We start from the raw sequence: 22,308 nt of genomic DNA on the forward strand, positions 1-22,308 counted from the left end.
GTCACTGATTGTCCCGTTTATCTGCCAGAACCCACCCACTTCCAGGGTCGGCCTTTTCCTTCCTATTCCTTGTGAGTTTAAAGTCTGTGTCTTAGAAAATTCTTATCAAATAAACTGTAGTTGGTGTTCCTCTAAACATGAGTGATGTTCTTTAGAAAACTGCTGTCCCTTGCGGATGTTGAGTCTGTCCTTAAAAATCCAGCAGATTCTCATCGCCTTGAAGACCGAGGACTGTGCCTCACGTGGTCATATCTGTCTTCCCACATCACAGCACATGCAATACCCTGCAAACATGTAGTGCTCACTAAATGCACGTGTACTGGGAACTGTCCCCAGTCTCCAGAATGTTTGGGTTATCTGGTTTTCGTTTCTTTCTTTTGTATATTATATATTTGATCTACAACCAAGCCTTTTAGTTTGTAGACTTTTGTTGCATTTGTTAGTTTAAAGTAAATGAGTAATGTTAATCACTTTCTGTAATAGAATTTGTATATTTCTTTTACCTTACATTGTTGAAAAGCAGAATCTGGAGTCAGCCTTCTAAGAGTCTTCATTCTCTTCCAGTGTCATTTACGATAGAGACATACTACAAAGAAGATTCTGTATTGTGACTGGGGTCACACACGGCGGAGGGGGGTCCTTGAAATAACTCTCACTGCTTACTCTCAGTGCTCCACAGTGGTTTCTCTTCTGGTTTTTTAGACAGGGAGGAGGGGCGGAGATGAACTCTGTACTCTGCAGACTTTCAGCTCCCCTTATTTCACCAGTTAGGGCCTAATCAGCTGAAACCCATTCCTGTAGGTTCTGGGGAACATCAGCTTACCAGCCAGCATGGTCAGTGCCGCTTCCTCTTCTTAATACGAGTTAGCTTCGTGGCTCTGAGAAAGCTGTATGCTGCTACTTAGCTTCTCCTAAGAAGAAAGGAAACAATAGTGACATCTAAGAGGACTGTTATGCTGGACATGGTGGCGCACATCTATAGTCCCAGCACTCGGGAGGCCAAGGCAGGAGGCTCTCACGTTCTAGACCAGCCTGAGCCACATTGCTAGATCTGATTCAAGCAAAGAGAAAAGAGAAATATTGTTAGGATTAAGTTGGAGATATGAAAGCTCAGCACTCTGCTCTCAGGGAATAAGCATTTAGATGTTGGCATCCCTGTTGTTTCTGCTGCGCTGCCACTGTTAAGATTACTTTGGGGGTCCAGCAAAATGGCTCAGAGAATAAGGTCGTCAATCCTGGTAACCTCAGTTCAATCCTTGGGACCCACATGGTAGGAAGATAAGAGAAAACTGACTGCTGCGGGTTGTCCTCTGACAAGCTCTGTGTGGCACATGAATGAGCACTCACGTTTGTGCATGCGTGTGTGCTTCCTCATAAACATATAACACAGGGACCAGGGTGCTAAATTCGGTAGATACCAGTCAGAACAGTGAGATCCTACTGTAGATGGTGCTGAAACATGGCCTGACCACAGCAGGTGCTGGGACGGTGAGACCTGAGTGTGTCCATGGTGCTGATGAGGAGATAATGTGGTGAACCCACGCTGGAAGTTGATTGGAAGTTGTCAAAGACTTGGCAAGTAACTAGCTCTAACTACAAGAGAAACAAAGCATTCATCTACTAACAGCTCTTACTCCACCGTCCATTGCAGCTTTATTCGTAGAAGAACCCAACTTGGTAGAATCAGATGTCAATCAAGAGAATAAATAAATGCAATATACTTACACAGCACATGATTGAAAAGGACAAATTACCGACTTGCACTGAGAAGCGTGAACTTCATTATAGTGAGAACAGAAAAGGCCAGATACGGTACGAAGGAATGTACCGTGTGCCGCTGTTTAGATGGCGCTGTGGATGTGACGAAACTAAAAAGTGGTGGCCCCAACGGGTTGTCCCTGGGAGGAGGGAGACGTCTGGCTGGAAGGGGCACGAAATAACTTTCTGTTGAGATGAAGAACAGTCTGTGATTAAACAGGGACGTGGGTAACAGGATGTGTACGTTTCTGTGGCGTCTGCACCTGTAACGACGGGGGAGTGGGTGTGCCAGGTGTCTTGCCTGGCACACTCCACCTCATTCCCCGGGACAGGATCTCTCCCTAGGGTTAGCTGACAGTCAGCAAGCTTCAGAGACCCCTGTCTCCACCCACTCGCACCCCGGTGCCAGGGATTACAGGGCCATTGAGGCCACTCCCAGGTCTTCATGCGTGGCTTGCACAGGGAGCCCTACCATCCCCTGAGCCTTCTCTCCAGCTCTGCACTGAGCCCTAGCACCTGCAGGATTTCCCATTTCTGCCCATGGCCAGTGCGGTTTCCATGTGTGATTTTAAGCAGCCATTGACTTTTGTTGTGTTAAGGGATGTGTGATCACCTGGCAGAAAGATGGACTGGAGTTGTAGCCCAGCCGGTTGCCTAGGACGTCCTGGGGCCATGTGTCCAGTTCTAAAGAGAGCTGGTGGTCAGGGGAGAGGCTCTGAGCGTGTGCCAGCGAGAATAAATGGGAAATCTCTAACTTGAACACAAAACTTATGGGAAAGGTAAACTAGTTTTTTGGGTTTTTTTTTTTATTGATGTTTATTGAGCTCTACATTTTTCTCTGCTCCCCTCCCTACCTCTCCCCTCTCCTTCAACCTTCCCCCAAGGTCCCCATGCTCCCAATTTACTCAGAAGATCTTGTCTTTTTCTACTTTCTACTTCCCATGTAGATTAAATCTATGTATGTCTCTCTTAGTGTCCTCATTGTTGTCTAAGTTCTCTGGGACTGTGGTTTGTAGGCTGGCTCCCTTTGCTTTGTGTTTAAAAATCACCTATGAGTGAGTACATGTGATAATTATCTTTCTGTGTCTGGGTTACCTCACTCAAAATGATGTCTTCTAGCTCCATCCATTTTCCTGCAAAATTCAAGCTGTTGTTATTTTTTTCTGCTGTGTAGTACTCCATTTTCCTTATCCATTCTTCAGTTGAGGGACATTTAGGTTGTTTCCAGGATCTGGCTATGACAAACAATGCTGCTACAAACATAGTTGAGCACATGTCCTTGTAGTACAATTGAGCATCCTTTGGGTATATACCCAAAAGTGGTATTGCTAGGTCTTGAGAAAGGTTGTTTCCTAATAATCTGAGAAATTGCCACACTGACATCCAAAGGGGTTGTACCAGCTTGCATTCCCACCAGCAATTCAGAAGTGTTTCCTTTTCCCCACAACCTCTCCAGCATAAGTTGTCATCAGTGTTTTTGATCTTGGCCATTCTTACAGGTGTAAAATGGAATCTCAGAGTTAAACAACTCTGATTTGCATTTCTCTGATGAGTAAGAATGTTGAACATTTCCTTAAGTGTCTTTCAGCCACTTTAGATTCCTCCGTTGAGAGTTCTCTGTTTAGGTCTGTACTCCATTTTTTTTTATTGGATTATGTGTTCTTTTGGTGTCCAATTTCTTGAGTTATTTGTATATTTTGGAGATCAGATCTCTGCCTGATGTGGAATTAGTGAAGATCTTTTCCCATTCTGTAGACTGTCTCATTCTGTTGACCATTTCCTTTGCTTTACAGAAGCTTTTCAGTTTCAGGAGGTCCCATTTATTAATTGTTTCTCTCAGTGTCTGTGCTGCTGGGGTTATATTTAGAAAGTGGTTCCCTGTGCCAATGCGTTCAAGTGTACTTCCCACTTTCTCTTCTATAATGTTCAGTGTGGCTGCTTTTATGTTGAGGTCTTTGATTCATTTAGACTTGAGTTTTGTGCATGGTGATAGATATGGGTCTACATGTTGATATCCAGTTATACCAGCACCACTTGTTAAATATGCTTTCTTTTTTCCATTTGATATTTTTTGCTTCTTTGTCATAAAGTAGGTTTTTTTGAATGTATGTTAAAATCCTTGATTTATGTTTGGGAGTATTTGCCCCTTATCGGTTCTTTCTTTTCTGATGAATTCCCATACACATTTTCTTCCCCACATCAAAAAGGTGAGCATATGGCTCAGGGCCAGAAAGTCCATACCCCTCACGTCAGCCTCATTCCTGGAGGGGAGGGATCCGACAGCAGGACGGACGTAGTCCACGTTTCCTTTGGTTTCATCAAAACTTTTCACAGACTTTGGAATTTGGGTGTTGACACTGCTCCTTGCAGCCACACTTACAGCTACTTACATTAAATCCACTCTCAGTCCTGAATAGAATTTAGAAGACTTTAGTCAAATAATAATAAATAGTCTGTCCTTATGTAAATAATTGCTTTCATAAACATCTGTGCCTGAAGATTGCTTTGAGGGGTGTTTGAAGTCCATCCTACTTCAAAGGCCACTGATAACACTTTTTTATTGGGGGGGGAGACACACATGCCACAACACTCTCGTAGAGGCCGGATGACTTACAGGAGTTGGCTCTAAGAGGCCCTAAGGATCAAATTGAGGTCATAAGCATGGCAGCAAGTGCCTTTACCAGCTAAGCCATTTACCTGCTAAGTTGTTAGTCTGTTCTGCTTTATTTTGAGGCAGGACCTCACGTAGCCCAGGCTGGCCCCAAACTTGATATTTAGCTGGAAATGACCTTGAATTTCTGATCCACCACCTTCACTTCCTAAGAACTGGGACTTCAGATGTGTACGCACTTTCATGCTGTGCTGGGGATGGAACCTGGGGCTTCATGCCTGCTAGGCGAGCACCCTGCCAACCAAGCTCTCCCAGGCTAATTCTTTACCATTAGATTTGGAACCGTTTCTTGTCCAAAGAATATAGGAACTGATTTCCTGCCTGAGACTGGACTATTCATACTCCTGTGTCTTCCACACATTATACTATAGGAAGGCAGGCTGGACTGTGTGTACTCCTGTGTCTTCCACACATTATACTTGGAAAGTAGAAGAGGAAACTACTTTTATTCTTGGGGTCCGGGGATGCTTGAAACAAAATCTTTCTTTGTGGCTCAGGCTGGCTTGAAACTCTCAGTTCTCCTGCTTTGGTCTCAGTGCCTGGCTTTCTCTTTGAAGTCAGTGATAACACAGCTGGGACTTCGGAGACTAAGTACAGCAGGCTCCAGGGCTGTTCTGTGATGTTATTTTAAGCATTCTCTTGTAATGTATTTCCTCCAGTCTGTGAAGTGAAAATAAGTGAGTAATAGATGGTCAGTGTGTTCTGTCTGTTGATAACACCCCTGTCGCCGAAGGTGGCCAGTGTGTTCTGTCTGTTGATAACACCCCTGTCGCTGAAGATGGCCAGTGTGTTCTGTCTGTTGATAACACCCCTGTCGCCGAGTCTGTCTAGCAAGTCAATTATTTTCCTTTTCTCTGAAATTAAAGGCCAGTGTGATTTCTGAAAATGTAGGAATTTCTGTTCACCTAAAGTTTATATTGCCACTTAAAGCAAAGCAAAAATGATGAAACAGGAAATTGACTGATTCTTGCTTTATTACTAAATTTCTCCATAGCTCAAGCCCAAGATTATACCCAGCCCCTCGTGTATATGAGGACCTTATAAATATATTTCTTAATAGCTGAAATGTCATTAAAACACTAAAGCTCAGCGTGGGGGTTGAACTGTAGTGTTAGCGGCACACATCTCGTCCCCTGTCTGTGACCAGCCTCTGGGGAGTCCCTGCTCCCTGGGGAGTAAGCACAGCCTCCTGCTGCTCGTCCGTGTGCGCCCATCGGGGATGTCCCAGGGTGTGCTGCACTCCTGAGACGTTGGTCTAGATCATCTGTATGCTGTGCACTGTGGGAAGCTGGAACTTAAGCCATGACTTTAGGTGACTCAAGCCGCTTCAGATCCTGATCTAGAACCACCCAGTTGATCCCTCACTCTAGAATCCTAACCATCAGATGCCATGTGAGATAAAACGAGTATTGCCTAAGTTGCTGATTTTTGGGGCTCTTTGTTATGCAGCAACAGATAACGAGCACGTACCCCTATAAAAGTTACTTTCACTATTTAAGTTTTAGCATTTGGTTTTGCTTCTCACTGTATTTACAGTTAAACTTGTAGCCCATAAATTGGTTGAAAACTGTATTTCTAGGTGTTTGGTATCATAAATACAGCCTTCAAGTTGACCTTTTCTGTGTTTGGTAGAATTGCTGTGTGACTGGAGCCTTTCAGAAGTCTGTCCACAGCTCCTTTTCACTGACAGGTGAAGCCGTCTGTGTGGATTGTAATTACCGCGCAGGTGACTGGAATTGCTCTGGAGTACTCTGAGAGAAAGCAGTCAGCCGAACAGCTGTTCTCAGGCCGAGGCTCACCGGAGAAGCTCCCATTACTTGGGACTCTGGTGCTTATTAATTATACAGGATAATCACTGAGTGGGTTTTTGAAGTCATGTTTTTAGGATTAGTTAACTATATACTCACCTGACAGACAGCTTCTCAGCAGAACTGATGTCAAGGTCACCAGCTGTTCTGTGGCCAGAGGAGAAGCTGCAGCTTCTCCCATCCCATTTCCTCCATGGTGTTCTGAGAAGAAAAAGTTACTCGCAGAGATCCACCTGCCTGTGCTTCCTGAGTGCTGAGTTAAAAGGGTGTGCCACCATGCCCAGCCTCTGTAGAAACTGCTGATGCCCTCTGTCTGCCTACATGTAGTGCTTGTTGCTTCCCCCACGTAATTCTTAAAGCTGCCCCGAGCAGCAGTAGCACAAGAAGGACATGAAGTCTTCCCAAGCGCTTGTTATCCTTAGATATCTGCCTGCTGAGGGGAACAGAAAAGACTAAGGGAGCTAGAGGCTGGTGGGAGATTGAAAAGGGGGTAGAATTTAGTGGCAGGCAGAAGGGGTTTCTGTCTTCAGCTGTGGTTGTGCAAGCCCCTCCCCTTGTCCCATCAACAGTGCAGTTGAGTTCTCTGTGCAGATCACAGGGAGTCCTGGACTCTCTCTCCTATGTCCAGACTTGCATCCTCTGCACTCCTGCCGGCTCCCTGTTGTCTCTAAGTTATAAACCCCTAAAGTCATCGTGCTTAGTACTTTAACAGAAGAAAGATGGGATAAACCTGAGGGTAACACGGACAGACGCATGCGGAGGCAGTGAGCCTGCTTCAAGACAGGGACTTTGGAGGCAGGCTAGCTGGGTAACCAGCCTCTTTATAATGGTTTTCTCATCGGCAAAATGGAGATGATTAGCAATCATCTAAAAAAAGTGCCCGAGTTAATATGGCCGTCTGCTTTGGATAATGTCTAATACCAGGCCGGCTCCCTGTAATCATTCGCTTGTTCGTGTTATCACACTGTTCACCTTCTGCAGCTGCCTGTCTTTTTGTGGCTCCTCCTGATTTGTAGTCAGGCTTCCACTAATGTTACCACATTTAATGCGTCCTGATTATAGCACAGTCCTCACTCTAATGATTTTGTCTTGTTCTTTGTTTTGTTTTTTCTTATTCTCAGGCTCAACACAGAGATACTTTCATTGAAGAACGCTATGGAAAATATAACATCAGTGACCCTCTAATGGCTCTTCAGAGAGATTTTGAAACACTAAAGGAAAAAAATGATAGTGAGAAGCAGCCAGTGTGCACAAACCCCCTCTCTATCCTTAAGGTGGTGATGAAGCAATGCAAGAACATGCAGGAGCGCATGCTGTCCCAGCTGGCTGCTGCCGAGAGCAGGCACCGAAAGGTAGGCTCGCCCATCGGCAGGTGTGTGCTTCGGGAATCCTCAGAGGCCTCTGTAAATAATGCCTCCTCTCCTGCCCGCCACCAGGTTTCATGGGACTCTGATGGGGCAGGGGACCTCCTAGGTACAGAAAGGTCCCTCAGTGACACAGGAGCCCGGGGACACAAAAGGAGCACAGATGACTGCATGGGCTCAGTGTAAGGATTGGGCCAGACATTCCTGCAGGAGACATTCCTCCATGTATGGCACTCCAGAACACTTGGTGCATTTTATTTTCAGATCTCGATCTTCCAAACTTTGGCAACAAGCGAGTGTTTGACCAAGCTTGTAGCTGAACAGAGCGTTCTCTGTTTGCTTACTTAAGTGATAAATAAAGAGTATTTAGGGAAGAAAGAGTATAAATCTACCTGATTGCAACCATGCAAGCATGGAGATTGTTCCATCCATTCTAGTTGTTTATTTCATCACATGCTTGAGAACCATAAACGGTTCCTAGGATGCTTGCTTTGAAGTTTTTCCTGTACTGGGTGGAGGGCAGGCGCTCTGGTTCTGTCTGATAGCTCCTTGATGGGAAGGGCGAACCTGTGCTCCCCGAACTCTTCATCTTTAGAGTTTTAGTGTGGGTACATGCGTTTCTCAGCTTGTCGTTTGCTGCTCAGTTTTGGCCTGCAGATGATGTCTGGCAAGAATCTGCATTTAAAAAAAAAAAACTACCAGTTTAGATTTGGAGCTACAAAGATAGGCATCAACAGTGTTTTGTAGGAGACATTTTAACCAGAAAAATTAGGTCAGCAATTCAAACTTAGTAGACGTTAGTTCATTCCCATGGTCCTCTCCACAAGAGTGCTCTGCTAAAGTCACTGATATCTGATATCTGATGAGTTGTCCCCAGGCTGGGTCTTCTTGCCTGGCAGTATTTGTTTTCTTCGTTAAGTCCAAACGATAGGTCATTAATCATGGGTAGGCCACAGATATCCCCTGAAATATATAAAATATCAGAAGTGTATGCATTTTTATGGAAAGTGTATTTTTTCCACTTTTAGTCAAATTCCAAAAGTTGCCTAAGACCTTTGAGTTTAACCTAGAACGTGTCATCTAGAACATTCCTGTCAGTGTGTTGAAATGTGGCCTAAGTTGGGGCTTTCACATGAACTAAAAGAATCTTCATCAGATCCTTGAGTGGTGGGCAGGCCTTATTCCCACTTCATCCAGGAAGTGACTGAACTCTGCCGAATGGCATGGTGTCATAGAAGGTGTAGTGTAGTTTCAGGTCTAGGTGACTGGAGAAAGGAGAAAGTTAAAATAATTGAAAATTCCCTAGTATACTGTTTCAGTATAAAATGTAAGTGGCATTAAATTTTTGAAAGCAAGTAATTTGCCTGTTTTGTTTGGTTTCTTGAGACAGGGTCTTATCTAACCCAGGCTGGCTGGCCTCCAGCTCTCAATGTATCACCATGCCATGTGGGAAGGTTGTATCACCTATCCAACAGAGTACCTATCTGCTCTTGGGAATGTTACCAAGTAGGGCACTTAATTTGCCAGAAATCAATTAGCTCTTCGAGGTCTATAGTAAGGGGAAGCTTACAGTTGAATTCGCTGAAGGTTCCCAGTGTCTGCCCTTCGCTGTGGTGTGGCTGTTAACTAAGCCTTCACCTCTGGAAAGATTGGTATCCACACAGTGATAATGCGCTCACACTGCTTAGTCACCTCTTCCCTTGCCCAGCCCCCAGTGGATTTGTGGGTTTGTGTAGCCCTCACTAGGTTTGAACTCATCTGCAGGTAAAGATGACCTAAGCACTGGGGTTACAGATAGATGCTTTCCATACCTAGTTTAAGGGAGAGTCTTCCTAAATGTCTGAAAATCCAGGCTCTGAACCGGCCTCCCTGAAGCCCCTGCTGCTTCCAGGTCCCAGCTCTTTGGGAGTCTGAAGACTGCTCTTTTCCCACTTCAGAATGTCATTAAAACTTGTCTGGACCTGGGAGATGGCCAAGCTGTAAAGAACGCTAGTTGCTCTTCTAAAGGGCCCGGGTCTTAACACACCCACATCGGGGAGTTCACAACCACCTGTAACTGCAGCTCCACGGACTCCAATGTCTCTGGCCACCGTGGGCCACACTCATACACTCTCACACATAAATAAATAAAATGAATCTTTTAAAAAGCTTTCTCCCCTATTAAAGCCACTCTTGTCTCTAAGACTTTATAGTTCTTTTTATTCCTTTCTGTAATTTTTTTAAAGAATTATTTTATTATGTATACAGTGTTCTGTCTTCATGTATGCCTTCTGGTGTCAGAAGAGGGCACCAGATAGATCTCTATAGATTGTTGTGAGCCACCATGTGGTTGCTGGGAATTGTTGAACTCAGGACCTCTTGAAGAGCAGTCAGTGCTCCTAACCTCTGAGCCATCTCTCCAGCCCCTTTTTGTAATTTTAAAGGGCTCTCAAAAGAGACCATAGGTAAACCATGGTTACCAAAAAGGTTTAACCAAAAGCCATTCTATTAAATTTAAAAACTATATTTTTTTAAAGCTCAAATGCTAATATGTTTTTATTTTTTATTTATTTTTGAGGCCAAATCTTCCTGTATAGCTCTGGCTGGCTTGGAACTCTCTGTATAGACCAGACTGATTTCACAGTCATAGCAATCCTCCTGCCTCTGCCTTCTGAATCCTGAGATTATAGGCATGTGACCCCATGCTTGGTTTTTTATTTTAAAATGGAGTTCCATGCATAGAAATTCTTCTTTCTTCATTCCTAAGAATGTTTATGAGCTGAAGTCTCATAAGAATGAGAAATGACTGTTGAAGTAGCTGACAGTGCTGTGCCCTGGAGGGCTGGGCTGAGCCACTCCGGAAACAGAGGCAACTCAGGGAGCGTTCCTGTCCAGGACATGATGTGGCTTTGGATCCTTCCACAGGATAAATGGACAAGTCATTAGAGTTTTCTGAAAAATCATCACTTAGGATCCCAGTAATTGAGCCTTCTGCCTTAGGATGAAGTAGGAGCCTTTCCTGTCTTATCTGGGTATACAAAAATAAGTATTATTAGTTAAGTAAGGCACAGGATGTCCCATTTGAGATGTTTCATTTCAAATTCCCATTTTGGTACCTCCAGTGACAGCATTGAGAAGAATACCTCAGCCTTGTAAGGTCTCTGTCTGTCTGTCTCTCTCTCTCTCTCTCTCTCTCTCTCTCACACACACACACACACCACACCACACCACACCAGCAGGTCCCTAGTCATTCCAAACTGCATATGATTCCCCAGACTTCTGCTGGTCCTCAAACCTTCTGAACCCCCACAGCTAATTAGTCGCTCTCTTGTCTCTGCTTGCATTCTTCTGCACATACTTCAACAAAGTAAATATCTTGTTTTCTAGCACATAACTTGCATGTCTTTCACTCTGCTAGACAGCATGCTCCTTGACGACCCTGGCTGGATTTCATTTGTTTATTATTTAATCTGGAGCCCTCAAGTGTTAAGTGATATAAATGTGATACTTGATATTTGAAAGTAAATATTTTTAAATCCTTTACAGGTGATCCTTGACCTTGAAGAAGAGAGGCAGAGGCATGCGCAGGACACCGCAGAAGGAGATGATGTCACCTACATGCTGGAGAAGGAGAGGGAGAGGCTGACGCAACAGGTAACTCAGGAAGAAAGAGCGTGATGGCATTTGCTTAGAATGACATTTTTTAGGTTCATTTTCAGTGTACAATGTTACATTATAAGTCTTCAGAGAGAAGATAGGATGTTCTGTGTTTATCATGTCTGTTTCCAAAGCGTCTTCTTTTTTTAAACATAGGTTACTTGGGGTTGGGGAGATGGCTCAGCTCCCCAGTATTAAGAGCACACACTGCTTTTGCAGAGGACCCAAGTTTGGCCTCCACATCAGGTGGCTCACAGCTCCCTGTAACTCCAGCTCTGGGCGATCTGATGCCCTCCTTTTCGTCTGCAGTGACACCCGCACTCACATACACATAGCCCCTACAACACCCACAAGTACACACAGTCTTAGAAACTAAACCAACATAGAGCACTTAGTGTAGCTGTCATCTGTAGCACATCCTTTAGAGGTCTGTGATTCTCAAAGTTTTTTGTTGTTGCCTGATCTACAGTAACAGTGTAGCCTGTCACAATTCAGTGTACCCGAAGCAAAGATTGCAGGACACGAAACAACCCTTTATTCCTGTAGTATACAGTGCTGTTTTCAATTCTTTAGACACAGTCTCACTGTCTTGAACTCACACTCCTTAATTTTTTTTAAAATATGATCATGACTTACCTACCCTGTTTCCTCTCAGAGTCTTTGTGATAATGTTAGACAAACTACATTTAGGTAGATCCAAGGATGGTGGTGCATGCCTCTAATCCTAGCAGCTGGAAGGAGGATTTCAAGTTCAAAGCCACTCTCAGAGTAAGACCTTGTCTAATGAATGAGGATTTAAGTGCAGCTACTTAAGTTTGCTCTTTTTCCTTTTTTTTTTTTTTTTTTTTTTTTTTTTTTTTTTTTTTTTTTTTTAGAGCAGAGAAAATGATTGCTGGAACTTTAAGTTTGATTTTCAGTGGCCTCCATCCCCAGATCCAGCTTGCACATGCTCTGTATTTGTTTTGGCTGTGTCTGTGTTCTCCCCACATACCTAAAACACAATGGAGCGTCATATTCCCGCTGTTCACCCTGAGGCAGTTAGGAACTCAAACGCCTCCCAAGTCATCAAGCAAAGATTAGATCATCGTGTGTGGGGGTTCTGTGTGGAATGTCTTCAGACTTCAGAAATACTAATTACCCTAAGCGCCATGGCCCACATGCTAGCACCATGCCCCAGAGCGCGGCTAGCAAGGGCACTCCCCGTGATCATGACTCCGGTACATCCTTTTGTTTCCCTGCTCTAATCAAGATGTGTGGTGACTTTTTTTTTTCCTAGTTGGAATTCGAAAAGTCCCAAGTGAAAAAATTTGAAAAAGAACAAAAAAAGCTGTCTAGTCAGTTGGAAGAGGAGCGCTCCCGCCACAAGCAGCTCTCATCCATGCTGGTGCTTGAGTGCAAGAAGGCCACCAGCAAGGCGGCAGAGGAAGGGCAGAAGGCCGGAGAGCTGAGCCTCAAACTGGAGAAGGAGAAGAGCCGGGCGAGCAAGCTGGAGGAAGAACTGGCAGCTGAGAGGAAACGAGGTCTGCAGACGGAGGCCCAGGTGGAGAAGCAGTTGTCCGAGTTTGATATCGAGAGGGAGCAGTTGAGAGCCAAACTGAATCGAGAGGTGAACCGGACCAGAGCCCTGAAGGACGAGATTGAAGACTTGAAGAGGCTTGTGAGGGACCTGGAGGCCGCCCAGCAGCGCGGTGGCACCAGTGAGCAGTGCAGAGGGCCAGCGACCGCATCCAGGGGCACAGCCACAGAGCCCCCCCAGCTAGTGTCTGTGTTCTGCCAGACTGAGAGTGTTCAGATGGAGAGAAGCCACGGGAGCATCCTAACCAAGCTGGCAGACGCTGGGCTCCCTGGTCCCACCACTCCTACTTACTCATATGCGAAAGTCAATGGCCACTGTGACCCGGAAGCACAAACCGCCAGGGACTTGACTTCGGGCAGCAGCACAGAAAGCCAAGGGCCTCCGCGAGAGAAATCGGTGGTCTCGGCCCAGGAGAAGCCAGTGGAGAATGGCGGGTGTCCTGCCGGAGCTGACACTCCGGTCACAATGCCAAGTCACCTCCCTTCCAGTGGCAGCTCACTGTCCCCCAGCAGCACCGCCTCCTCCTCTCTGACCTCCTCTCCCTGCTCCTCGCCAGTTCTAACCAAGCGTCTCTTGGGGTCATCGGTCAGCAGCCCCGGCTACCAGTCTTCCTACCAAGTGGGAATCAACCAGCGGTTCCACGCAGCTCGGCACAAGTTTCAGTCCCAAGCAGACCAAGATCAGCAGGCCAGTGGTCTCCAGAGCCCTCCCTCCAGGGACCTGTCCCCTACCCTTTTAGACAACTCCGCTGCCAAGCAGCTGGCCCGAAACACAGTCACACAGGTGCTCTCCAGATTCACTAACCAAGGGCCAATCAAGCCAGTCTCTCCCAACAGCTCTCCCTTTGGTACAGACTACCGGAATTTGGCCAGCACTGCCAACCCAAGAGGTGACGCTAGCCATTCACCTACTCCAGGGAAAGTGTCCAGCCCTCTGAGCCCCCTGTCTCCAGGAATCAAGTCCCCAACCATCCCCAGAGCCGAGAGAGGAAACCCTCCACCAATCCCACCCAAAAAGCCTGGCCTCACCCCATCCCAATCTGCTGCCGCTCCTGTGACCAAAACTCATTCCCAGGCGTCCTCGTTGACCACCACAGAAGACCTTGCCAGCAACTGCTCTCCCAATGCCGTGGTGGCCAACGGCAAGGACGTTGAGATACTTGTGCCTACCAGCAGCTAGTCCCTAGGAGTGGGTCTCCACATTTGACATTCCATCAGATTTCGTTCAAGAGTTCCGAGTTAAACCTTGGAGTCGGATCATGTTATTTATTTTGATAGTAGCCACAACCATCTGTGTAATACATTCAGTGTATTTACCTTTTTGTATTTTTTTTTTTTTAAGTAGAAACTAAGTACTCTGGGTTTTTATGACTCGCCTGTTTGTACTGAGCTAGAAGGGGACCTCATAGACATCTCAAGCTCCGCGGTCACCGGCATCTGGCAATGGAGAAGTTGGTGGTGATCTGCCATCGGCTTTGGAGCTAGAATCACTCAGCACGCATTTCAAGTTTTGCAGAAGCGGTTCGTGCAGATTTTTATTCCAGATGAAGATGCTTTAAAAGTGCCTGAAATAAGACTGCCACATGAACGATTCTGCGGCAGACACTTAAGACCGAGCATTTATTGCAGAAACCAAGATCCTCTGAATCTGAATGTCAAAAACCAACACTGCTCTTAATCCTCTCTGACTGTTGATTCCAGCATTGTGTTCTGACCCGAGGTTTGCGTAAGTGGAGTGGAAATCCTTCTAAAGGGGCGTGAACTCTCTGTCAGGCCGAGCTTTGCGCGTCACTGAGCCCTTGAGAAATTCTCCCGCGCACTGAGCAGTTGGGGTGCTGATTTTCTCGTACTTTTGAAAAAATTAAGTCATTCTCAAGTTTCCCACATCAATCCTTGACCAGAGTGAAATCACATCTCCATTCCAAACCACCTTCGAGCATCGACTGTTGGGAACTTCCAGTTCTGGTCACTTCTACTTGAACAGGAAACGACATAATGAACTCTTTATTCTGTAATCAAAAAGCAATAACTTAAAAAGTCACTCTTTGTAATATTGTAAGTCAGAATTATACAGGTTTTACCAAATTGTTACATTTATTCTCCATGCTGCCAGCACTTGTATCTGTGGAACCAAATTAACTTTTGCCCAAATGGAAGTATACCTATTTCTGTATAGATACATGCCCCTTTACGTGTTCAGCATTCTCACACGTAAGCACATAAATATTAGTGTGATTGTGTCTTTGGAGTCTGCAGTGTAGTGTAAAGGACAGGTAGAATCGCATGTTAAGATTACCTACCAGAGCAACTACATGTGGCTTGGAGCCAGCCAGCTAACAAAGGAATCCATTTCACAAGGAAGCAGGGCAGTCCCAAATGAAGCCCGAATCGTCAGCGTCATAGAAAGGCACAGCTAGAGTAGCCCTGGTGCCACAGAACTCAGCTGGTCCTCCCAGTGCTGCCCACTAGTTTGTAGCAGAGGGGGATGTAGCAAGCCACAGTGTCACAGCCCCCTGTGGTGGGGCCACCCCTTTGAGCCCCAGCTGCTGCCATGCAGAAATTCCAGACCAAGGTTACCAGTTCTCCAAACATTCAAGGAATTCAAATTTTTGCAAGAAAATTATTCCCAGGAACTGATTCAAAATGGTTTTAAACACTGCTGATTAGATAACCGTGGCTGTCGTTGACTTGAGCGTGGAAGCTACGAAGCTACAACCCCTTTCATCCTAGAACGTCTGCTGTTTCCCTCATAGTGACTTCATAGAGACAGGAACCTCTGGGCTCCTCTGCTGTGTCAGCTACGTCTGACCGAGTCCCCAGAACAGAGCAGTCTCCCTGTCGACAAGCAGAGCTCTAGACAGGCCAGCTCAGGACACTGGTTATACGGCTTTGTATCCGGAGTGGGAGAGAGGAAGACCTGGTGTCAGTACGCATTCTCCAAGCCAGCAAGCCAGAAGCCCCCGACCTGCTGTAACCTTGTACAGGACAGGGGAGCGGGTGCTGTAGGGAACACTTGATCATGTGTTTGAAAAGCCAAAGGATTCGGCGGACCCATCCAGGTTAGATAACGCATAAGGCATTAGACATTGGTCTTCTTGAGAAGCATAGAGCTGTTAAAAAAAAAAAAAAAAGTCTTCCCCAAAATTTAGTTAATAACTTTTAATAATACTTAACGCATCGAGTCAGTGGGCGAGAGGCAGGTGGTGAAATCCGTGGGCAGGTCAGCAGCAGAGTGCACTGTTGACTGACGAAGGTAGATACTCGACAGATGGAAGTGCTGCTGATGTCCACTGTCCTCTAAGACTCCCCAAAGCAATACTGCGTTGAATTTATTCCTGTTGCAGAGCCAAAACAGAGCAGTGCCGGTCAAAAGCTGAGCCTCCTCATTGGGAGGAGAGACTCCAGGGCCAGAACATTCTTACCTCTCTTGCTTTAAATGGTAATCTTAAAGGTTGCATTGTGCTCTCCCTCTGTCTGGAGATAGAGATCTATATAGAGAGAAATGCTATAAGGAAGTTTATTCTTAGGAAGTGCACTGAACAATATTTCTTTAACAGTGTAATATGGGGGTGGGATATGCAAGAGAAATGTGTATTTTTGCTAGTTGCCTATCTTCCGAGATAATAAGCACAATCCTGAAATGGATCCAATAATTCAGTTAGATATTATAGATTAGTATTTAAGTTTGCAATAGTTGTGTGTGTGCTAAGTAAAAGTTCCATGATTCACAATTTGGGTATTAACCCATGTCAGAAAAACTGTTATTGGTCAATAAATTCTAATGATGTGCAAGGTGTAACACGAGCATTAAGTAGTTATTACCATTTGTAAAGCCAAATGTACCGTGCAGAAGACTTCATTTTTATAGCAGACTACATTAAAACAAATTAAATCATACTGTCTGGGGAGAAAAGTCCTGTCTACAAAACGGAGAGTGTTGTACAGTCCGGGCCTCGTTTGTTAGGAAGGGGAGCGGGTGCTGTAAGGAACACTTGATCATGTGTTTAAACAACCAGATGATTCAATGGGTGCATCCAGGTTAGAATTCACAAAAAATTGGCAGGCGTAGCAGCACACACCTTTTATCCCTGCACAGAGGCAGAGGCAGGTGGATCTCTGTGAGTTCTAGGCCAGCCTGGTCTACAGAGTAAGTTGTGGGATAGACAGAGCTCTTAAGCAGAGAAAGCCTTTCTCAAAAAAACCAAAAAGAACTCCAAAAAATTAGACATTAGTTCTCTTGTGAAGCGTAGAGCTGGGGGGGGGGGGTGTTATATCCCAGTAATCTAGTCTTTAATAACTTTTAATACAATATTTTTATTCATTGAGAATCTCATACATGCATATAATGTATTTTGATATCTTTACCCCAGACATCCTCCTTAACTACTCCCAGATCTACCTCACCCCTTTTTGTTTTGTTTTAACAACCCGTTGGTTCAAATTTATGCTATCCATATATGCGCAGGTGTAAGGCCACCCACTGGAGCATGGTCTACCTGCCAAAGGCCACACCCCTAATAAAAACTGTCACTCCCTCGCTAGTACTCAAGCCCAGGTGGGAACAGGAGAGCCCGTACTGGATTGGCTCAGTCTTGTCCGGGCAACCACGGCGACTGTGAGTTCATAAGGGCACGGCATGCCCAGAAGCCAGGTCCCCATCCTCCTAACTTCTGGCTCTTAGAATGTTTCCTCCTCTTACATTATATCCCCTGAGCCTTGGGAGACGGTGAGATACAGATGAGCCGTTTGTGGGTGAGCACTCCAGCTGCATTTAATCTGTACTTTGACCAGCTGTGAGTTTCTGTGATAACCACGGAGCCGTCACAAAGGAGCTTCTCTGATAAGGACGGAGTGCTTACTAACCTGTGTGTGTAAAGATGTGTGTATAAGGACTGAGCGCTTACTAACCTGTGTGTATAAAGATGCATGTCTGAAAGCAGGTCAATACTCTCTCTTAGCAAAGCAATAGGAAGTTCACTCCTAGAACCTCTGGGTTCTTGGCCAGATTGACAGCACCTTGCGTACATTTCCTCCTGTGGGACAGCGATAGAGCCAGTCCTGGAACTCGTTCTGCAGACCAAGCTGGCCTCTAACTCACAGAGATCACCTGCCTGTGCCTCCCGAGTGCTGGGTTTTAAAGGCATATGCCGCCACCACCCAGCTGAGTCTTCAATCCAATCAGAAAGTAGTAGTGGCCGCTGTCGATTTTCGCCATTGTTGTACCCATGGGCACATCTCTTGCCAGACCAGTTAGTTACTAGCAACTTTCCAGCCCTTTTAGGGCTCTGGGCCTTTTGAGAATCTTAGAAAAGCCATGCATTGTATTCCCAGAAAGATGGCTGTGCCCATATGCAAATTTCAGTTGATAGTTTCAGTGGAACCAGACCAGGAGCCACCATGACTCATGTGTTCCAACTTCAATGCCTGATCCTGTCCTGCCCTCTCATTTCACAAATGACTAATGCTTCCCTGAAAGCTTACTACCCGTGCTTTGTGCTTCTCCGTGTTTGCAGTTGTAAGTTGTAGCCAGACGAAAGTACTTGAATACCCTTTGATGTACAAAAGATGTTCAAACAGTGTGGATGTTTACGTATCTTAAGTAAGCTCATTAGTGATCCATTCAACAAACACTAGCTATATCCAGTTTCCCATGACTGCCGCCATGTGTGTGTGTGTGTGTGAGAGAGAGAGAGAGACAGAGAGACAGAGAGACAGAGAGAGACAGGCGTGGGGCTGATTTCTGATGGGTAGGTAGTCCTTGAAACACAACTTCCAGCGTCTTGAGATGCTGGCTTCAGAATAAGGAGTTCAGGGCTAGAGGTGGCTCTGGTGGCCTGCTTGCCTACCTAGCACATGTTAGGCTCTGGGTACCATCTACAGCTTTGGGGTGAGATGAGATAACATTTTCAAAACAGGAAAGAGGCCATGAGCCATATTCCATGGAAGTCGGTTTTACATTTTAATATTTAAACTAGTTGAGAAAATTTGAGTCTTTCCATCTATCTGTTCACCTATCAACAGATAAGTCATTACTAAAGTAGGATACAGCCTGGGATGGGCTCCTCAAACTTACCGTGCACAATTGCGTATCCCCTGGGCAGCCTACTGAAGATGGTGTCTGGGTAGTATAAGGACTGCATTTTGGTTAAGTAATGCTTCACATCCCTCCCTTGTTCTTTTGAAACTTAGTTGCCTGTTGTGTAAGAAGACATCTTAGCATCTGGAAGTCCTGCCAGAATGTCAGTGATGCCAAGAGTGCCTGTTTGGGTACCAAGCCCCATGATAATGCTTTGACATGCATACCTAGCTCTGCCTATCCTCCTGTGAGCCTGTTATCTCCAGTGAGCTGATGGGGTGGTTGAGGACAAGAGATCTGTTGTACAAAGACTCTTGGTTGAGTGACATCCAGGCTTTCAAACCTGTTACTGGAAAAGATAGATGTGCTGAGTGTGATGACCAAGTGTAGGACAATGGGCAAGGAGAAGGGGAACGAGAATAAAACTCCATGAGCTTGTGCCTGGAGAAATGGCTGGTGGTTAAGAGCTCTCCGTGCTCTTACAGAGAACTCAGGTTCAATTCCCAGCAACCACAGTGTGGCTAACAAACCATTTCCAAAGGATCCAGTGCCCTCTCCTGGCCTGTGCAGGTGCTGCATGCATATGGCGCGCTTTTGTACCTGCAGGCAAAACATTCATACACGTAAGAAGAATCTTTAAAATTTCTACAGGCACCGGGCAGTGGTGGCGCCCACCTTTAATCCCAGCACACAGGAGACAGAGGCAGGTGACTCTCTGGGTTTGAGGTCAGCCTGGTCTACAGAGTGAGTTCCAAGACAGCCAGAACGGTTACATAGAGAAACCCTGTCTCCAGAAACAAAACAAAAAAACAAAAGACGCTTACAAGCTGAAAACGGTCTCACAGCGCAGACTTAGCTAACCTAGTTCTTACCGGATAGACTGTGCTGACCTCAGACTCTCTTATATCTTTGAAGGTGTGTTAAAGTTCCATGGCTCACCACCAGAACGATGGCGCCCTGCTCTCCATAGACTTAACAGAACTATTCAGTGCAATGCAGAACCACCAGTTTCGTCTGTGATCTCCTCCCTATGGTGCAAACTCAACGGAAACACTGTTCAGGAAAGTGTTCTCTATCTGTGCGTGATGGAACATACCTGCCATCCTAGCACTTGGGAGGTGGACGGAGAAGGAGCCAGGCTTCCAGTCACCTCAGCTAGTTGAGGAGTTTGAGGCTAGCCTGGGATTTTTGAGACCTTGTCTGGAAAAAAAAAAAAAATGAAAAAATGGTTATGAGTGTGTGCTGCTGCTACAGTGAGAGGCCCAGATCTTCCTGTAACTCCAGTTCCGAGGGTTCCAGTGACCTCTGAGGACATCCATACACACTTGCGAGCATGCACACGCACACACACACGCACGCACACACAAATGAGAAGAAATGCCCCCCCCCCGCAAAAGTAATGAAAAGAATACCCTAAAATTCCCCTCAGCCCTGGGTCTGGTGGGCACTTTCCTGTTTCTCTGGAGCCCTGCTGCTGATGGCTGTGGGATCTTATCCCAGACTCGGGTTCTTTATTCTCCTGCCAGCGTCTGTAATAGCTTAGTAAACCTGCTTATTGTAGCGCCTGCTCGATCCCAGGAGTTTAGGTTTAACTCTGTCAAAGGCCTGCACTGGTCTACGTAGCGAGTTTCAGGTCAACCAAAGCTACATGAGACCCTTTCTTAATGAGGTTGGTCATGGAGAGATGGCTGGCAGTTAAGAGCACTCTGCTCTTCCAGAGGTCCTGGGTTCAATTCCCAGAACCCACATGGCGGCTCATAGCTGTCTGTAACCTCAGTTCCAGGCAATCCGACACCCCCACACATGCAGGCAAAAGAACATTTAAAAAAAGAAAGAAAGAAAGAAAAGGCTGGAAATGTAGCTTGGTGGCAAGCAGTATGCTTATGATTCATGAACTCTTAGTTCCCGTTCCCAGCACTGTGGCCCCCCCAAAACTTCAAAGTCAAAATTACAGCTTCCAGATCTTCATGGGCCCTCTTTGTGGTTGTAGAATGGAGTGAACTGAGCAAAGACTTTGTTGAGGTTACAAAGCTGAAGGGGACAAGAAGTAGTTGGGTCATTTCAAAGTTACTTTCCTCATGAGGGGAACTAAGGCAAAAGAAAATCAGATCTGCCTACAGCCAAAAGACGGAGCTGCTCTGGTAGGTTCAAACCAACAGGCTTCTCTGGGGTCAGGTAAGGTTAACCCGATGACCAGCTGCTGGGCGAGCGCTTTGGATTTCTAATCTGGTCTCTTGGGACCTGGTTTAGGAGCCTAGTCCAAAATAGCCACTTGTCATAGTTTGCTCCTAAAGTACCTGTGTTTCCCAAACAAGGGTATAGTGGCCTGCTAGCCTAGCTGGGGCCAGGAGGATTGCCACAAATTCAAAGCCTGTGTGGATTCTGTCTCAACAAAACCAAACGTCGCCATCACCACATAAGAAAAGAACACATTCCCAGGTACCTCCCTGCCGATTCAGTCGGCTAGGACGAGGCCCTAACTGGGTGTCTCCGAGTGAAGGTGGTTAGAAAACCCTGTTGGGCTCCACTCTTATGTCTTATCAGACCTAACCAGAGCCTGGAGACTTCCAGATAAAGGAAACAAAAACAAAGACCTTAATTAATTCCCCTCAAACAACAGGTTTCTTAAGGAGCCAAGGAGAACCAGAAACCAAGGTAGCTATTAAAGGCACAAGTTTAAACCTGTTTCCCGCCCTCAGGGTACTCTCAATTTAGCTGAAAGAAACGCACACAAAATTTACTTGATTCTGAGAGGATCTTGAGTTCTAGGCCAGTTTGGACTTAAGGGTGATCATCTGCCTTTCAAACAGAAAAGATAAAAGGCATGTAGTCACTGAAAGTACTGCAGGAGTGTTCTCCTCTAGTGGAGTCCCTGTAGCAAAAGCTTTGTGGTCCTTCAGAGGGCAGAGGGGGGGTACTAGGAGGTCAGTAAAGTCTCCGGTCTTCCAAAGCAATTGCCTGGGGTTCTGCCTGTCTCCCAGTGTTTGATTTAGGTTTCACTGCCTTGATCCAAGGATGAAGCGGGTGGTGGCACAAAGCCCCAAGAGCCCAGTCCTGCTTGAGGAGGAACAACAAGTCCCTGTGTGTCATTTCTGCAAGGATCAGGACTGGTTTAAGGTACTCAAATCCACAGCACTGTCCTGTGGCTTGTAGGGTTTGTACAGAAGACAGGGTGAGAAAGGGCTGTGTTTCGCTAAGTGCATCGCTCAGAAGTGTTCTCTTTGCCCATTCCCCTCCTTGCTCTCTAAATCTCTAAGAAAGAGAGCAGTGGGAAATGGGCTTTGTAAAGAATCAAACGAGCCCTCTGGGACCTTGCAAGTGGCTCTCAGAGGATGAGAAAGTGAAGTCTGCCCTTCTGTGTCACTGTCCATGTTGGTGAGACTGGAGGAGACTGGAGGAGGGACCATGGACCCTTCACGT

At 45.9% G+C, this 22,308-nt stretch overlaps 1 protein-coding gene across 6 annotated transcripts in view; it reads left to right on the forward strand.

The window, feature by feature from the left end:
• Window positions 1-16,709, forward strand: part of Cttnbp2nl (CTTNBP2 N-terminal like) — a 50,839-nt gene extending 34,130 nt beyond the window's left edge. For all 6 annotated transcript variants that reach the window (XM_085677872.2, XM_048442309.3, XM_085677871.2 and 3 more), the window contains 3 exons: window positions 7,359-7,589; window positions 11,127-11,234; window positions 12,514-16,709. In XM_085677872.2, the coding sequence (XP_085533998.1) occupies window positions 7,359-7,589; window positions 11,127-11,234; window positions 12,514-13,992 (1,818 nt within the window). In that variant the 3' untranslated portion in view covers window positions 13,993-16,709. The remainder of the gene's footprint in view (window positions 1-7,358; window positions 7,590-11,126; window positions 11,235-12,513) is intronic.
• Window positions 16,710-22,308: the final 5,599 nt, after the last annotated feature.

This window comes from Myodes glareolus, chromosome 17, assembly GCF_982192425.1.
Source record: "Myodes glareolus chromosome 17, mMyoGla1.1, whole genome shotgun sequence".
NCBI lineage: Eukaryota > Metazoa > Chordata > Mammalia > Rodentia > Cricetidae > Myodes > Myodes glareolus.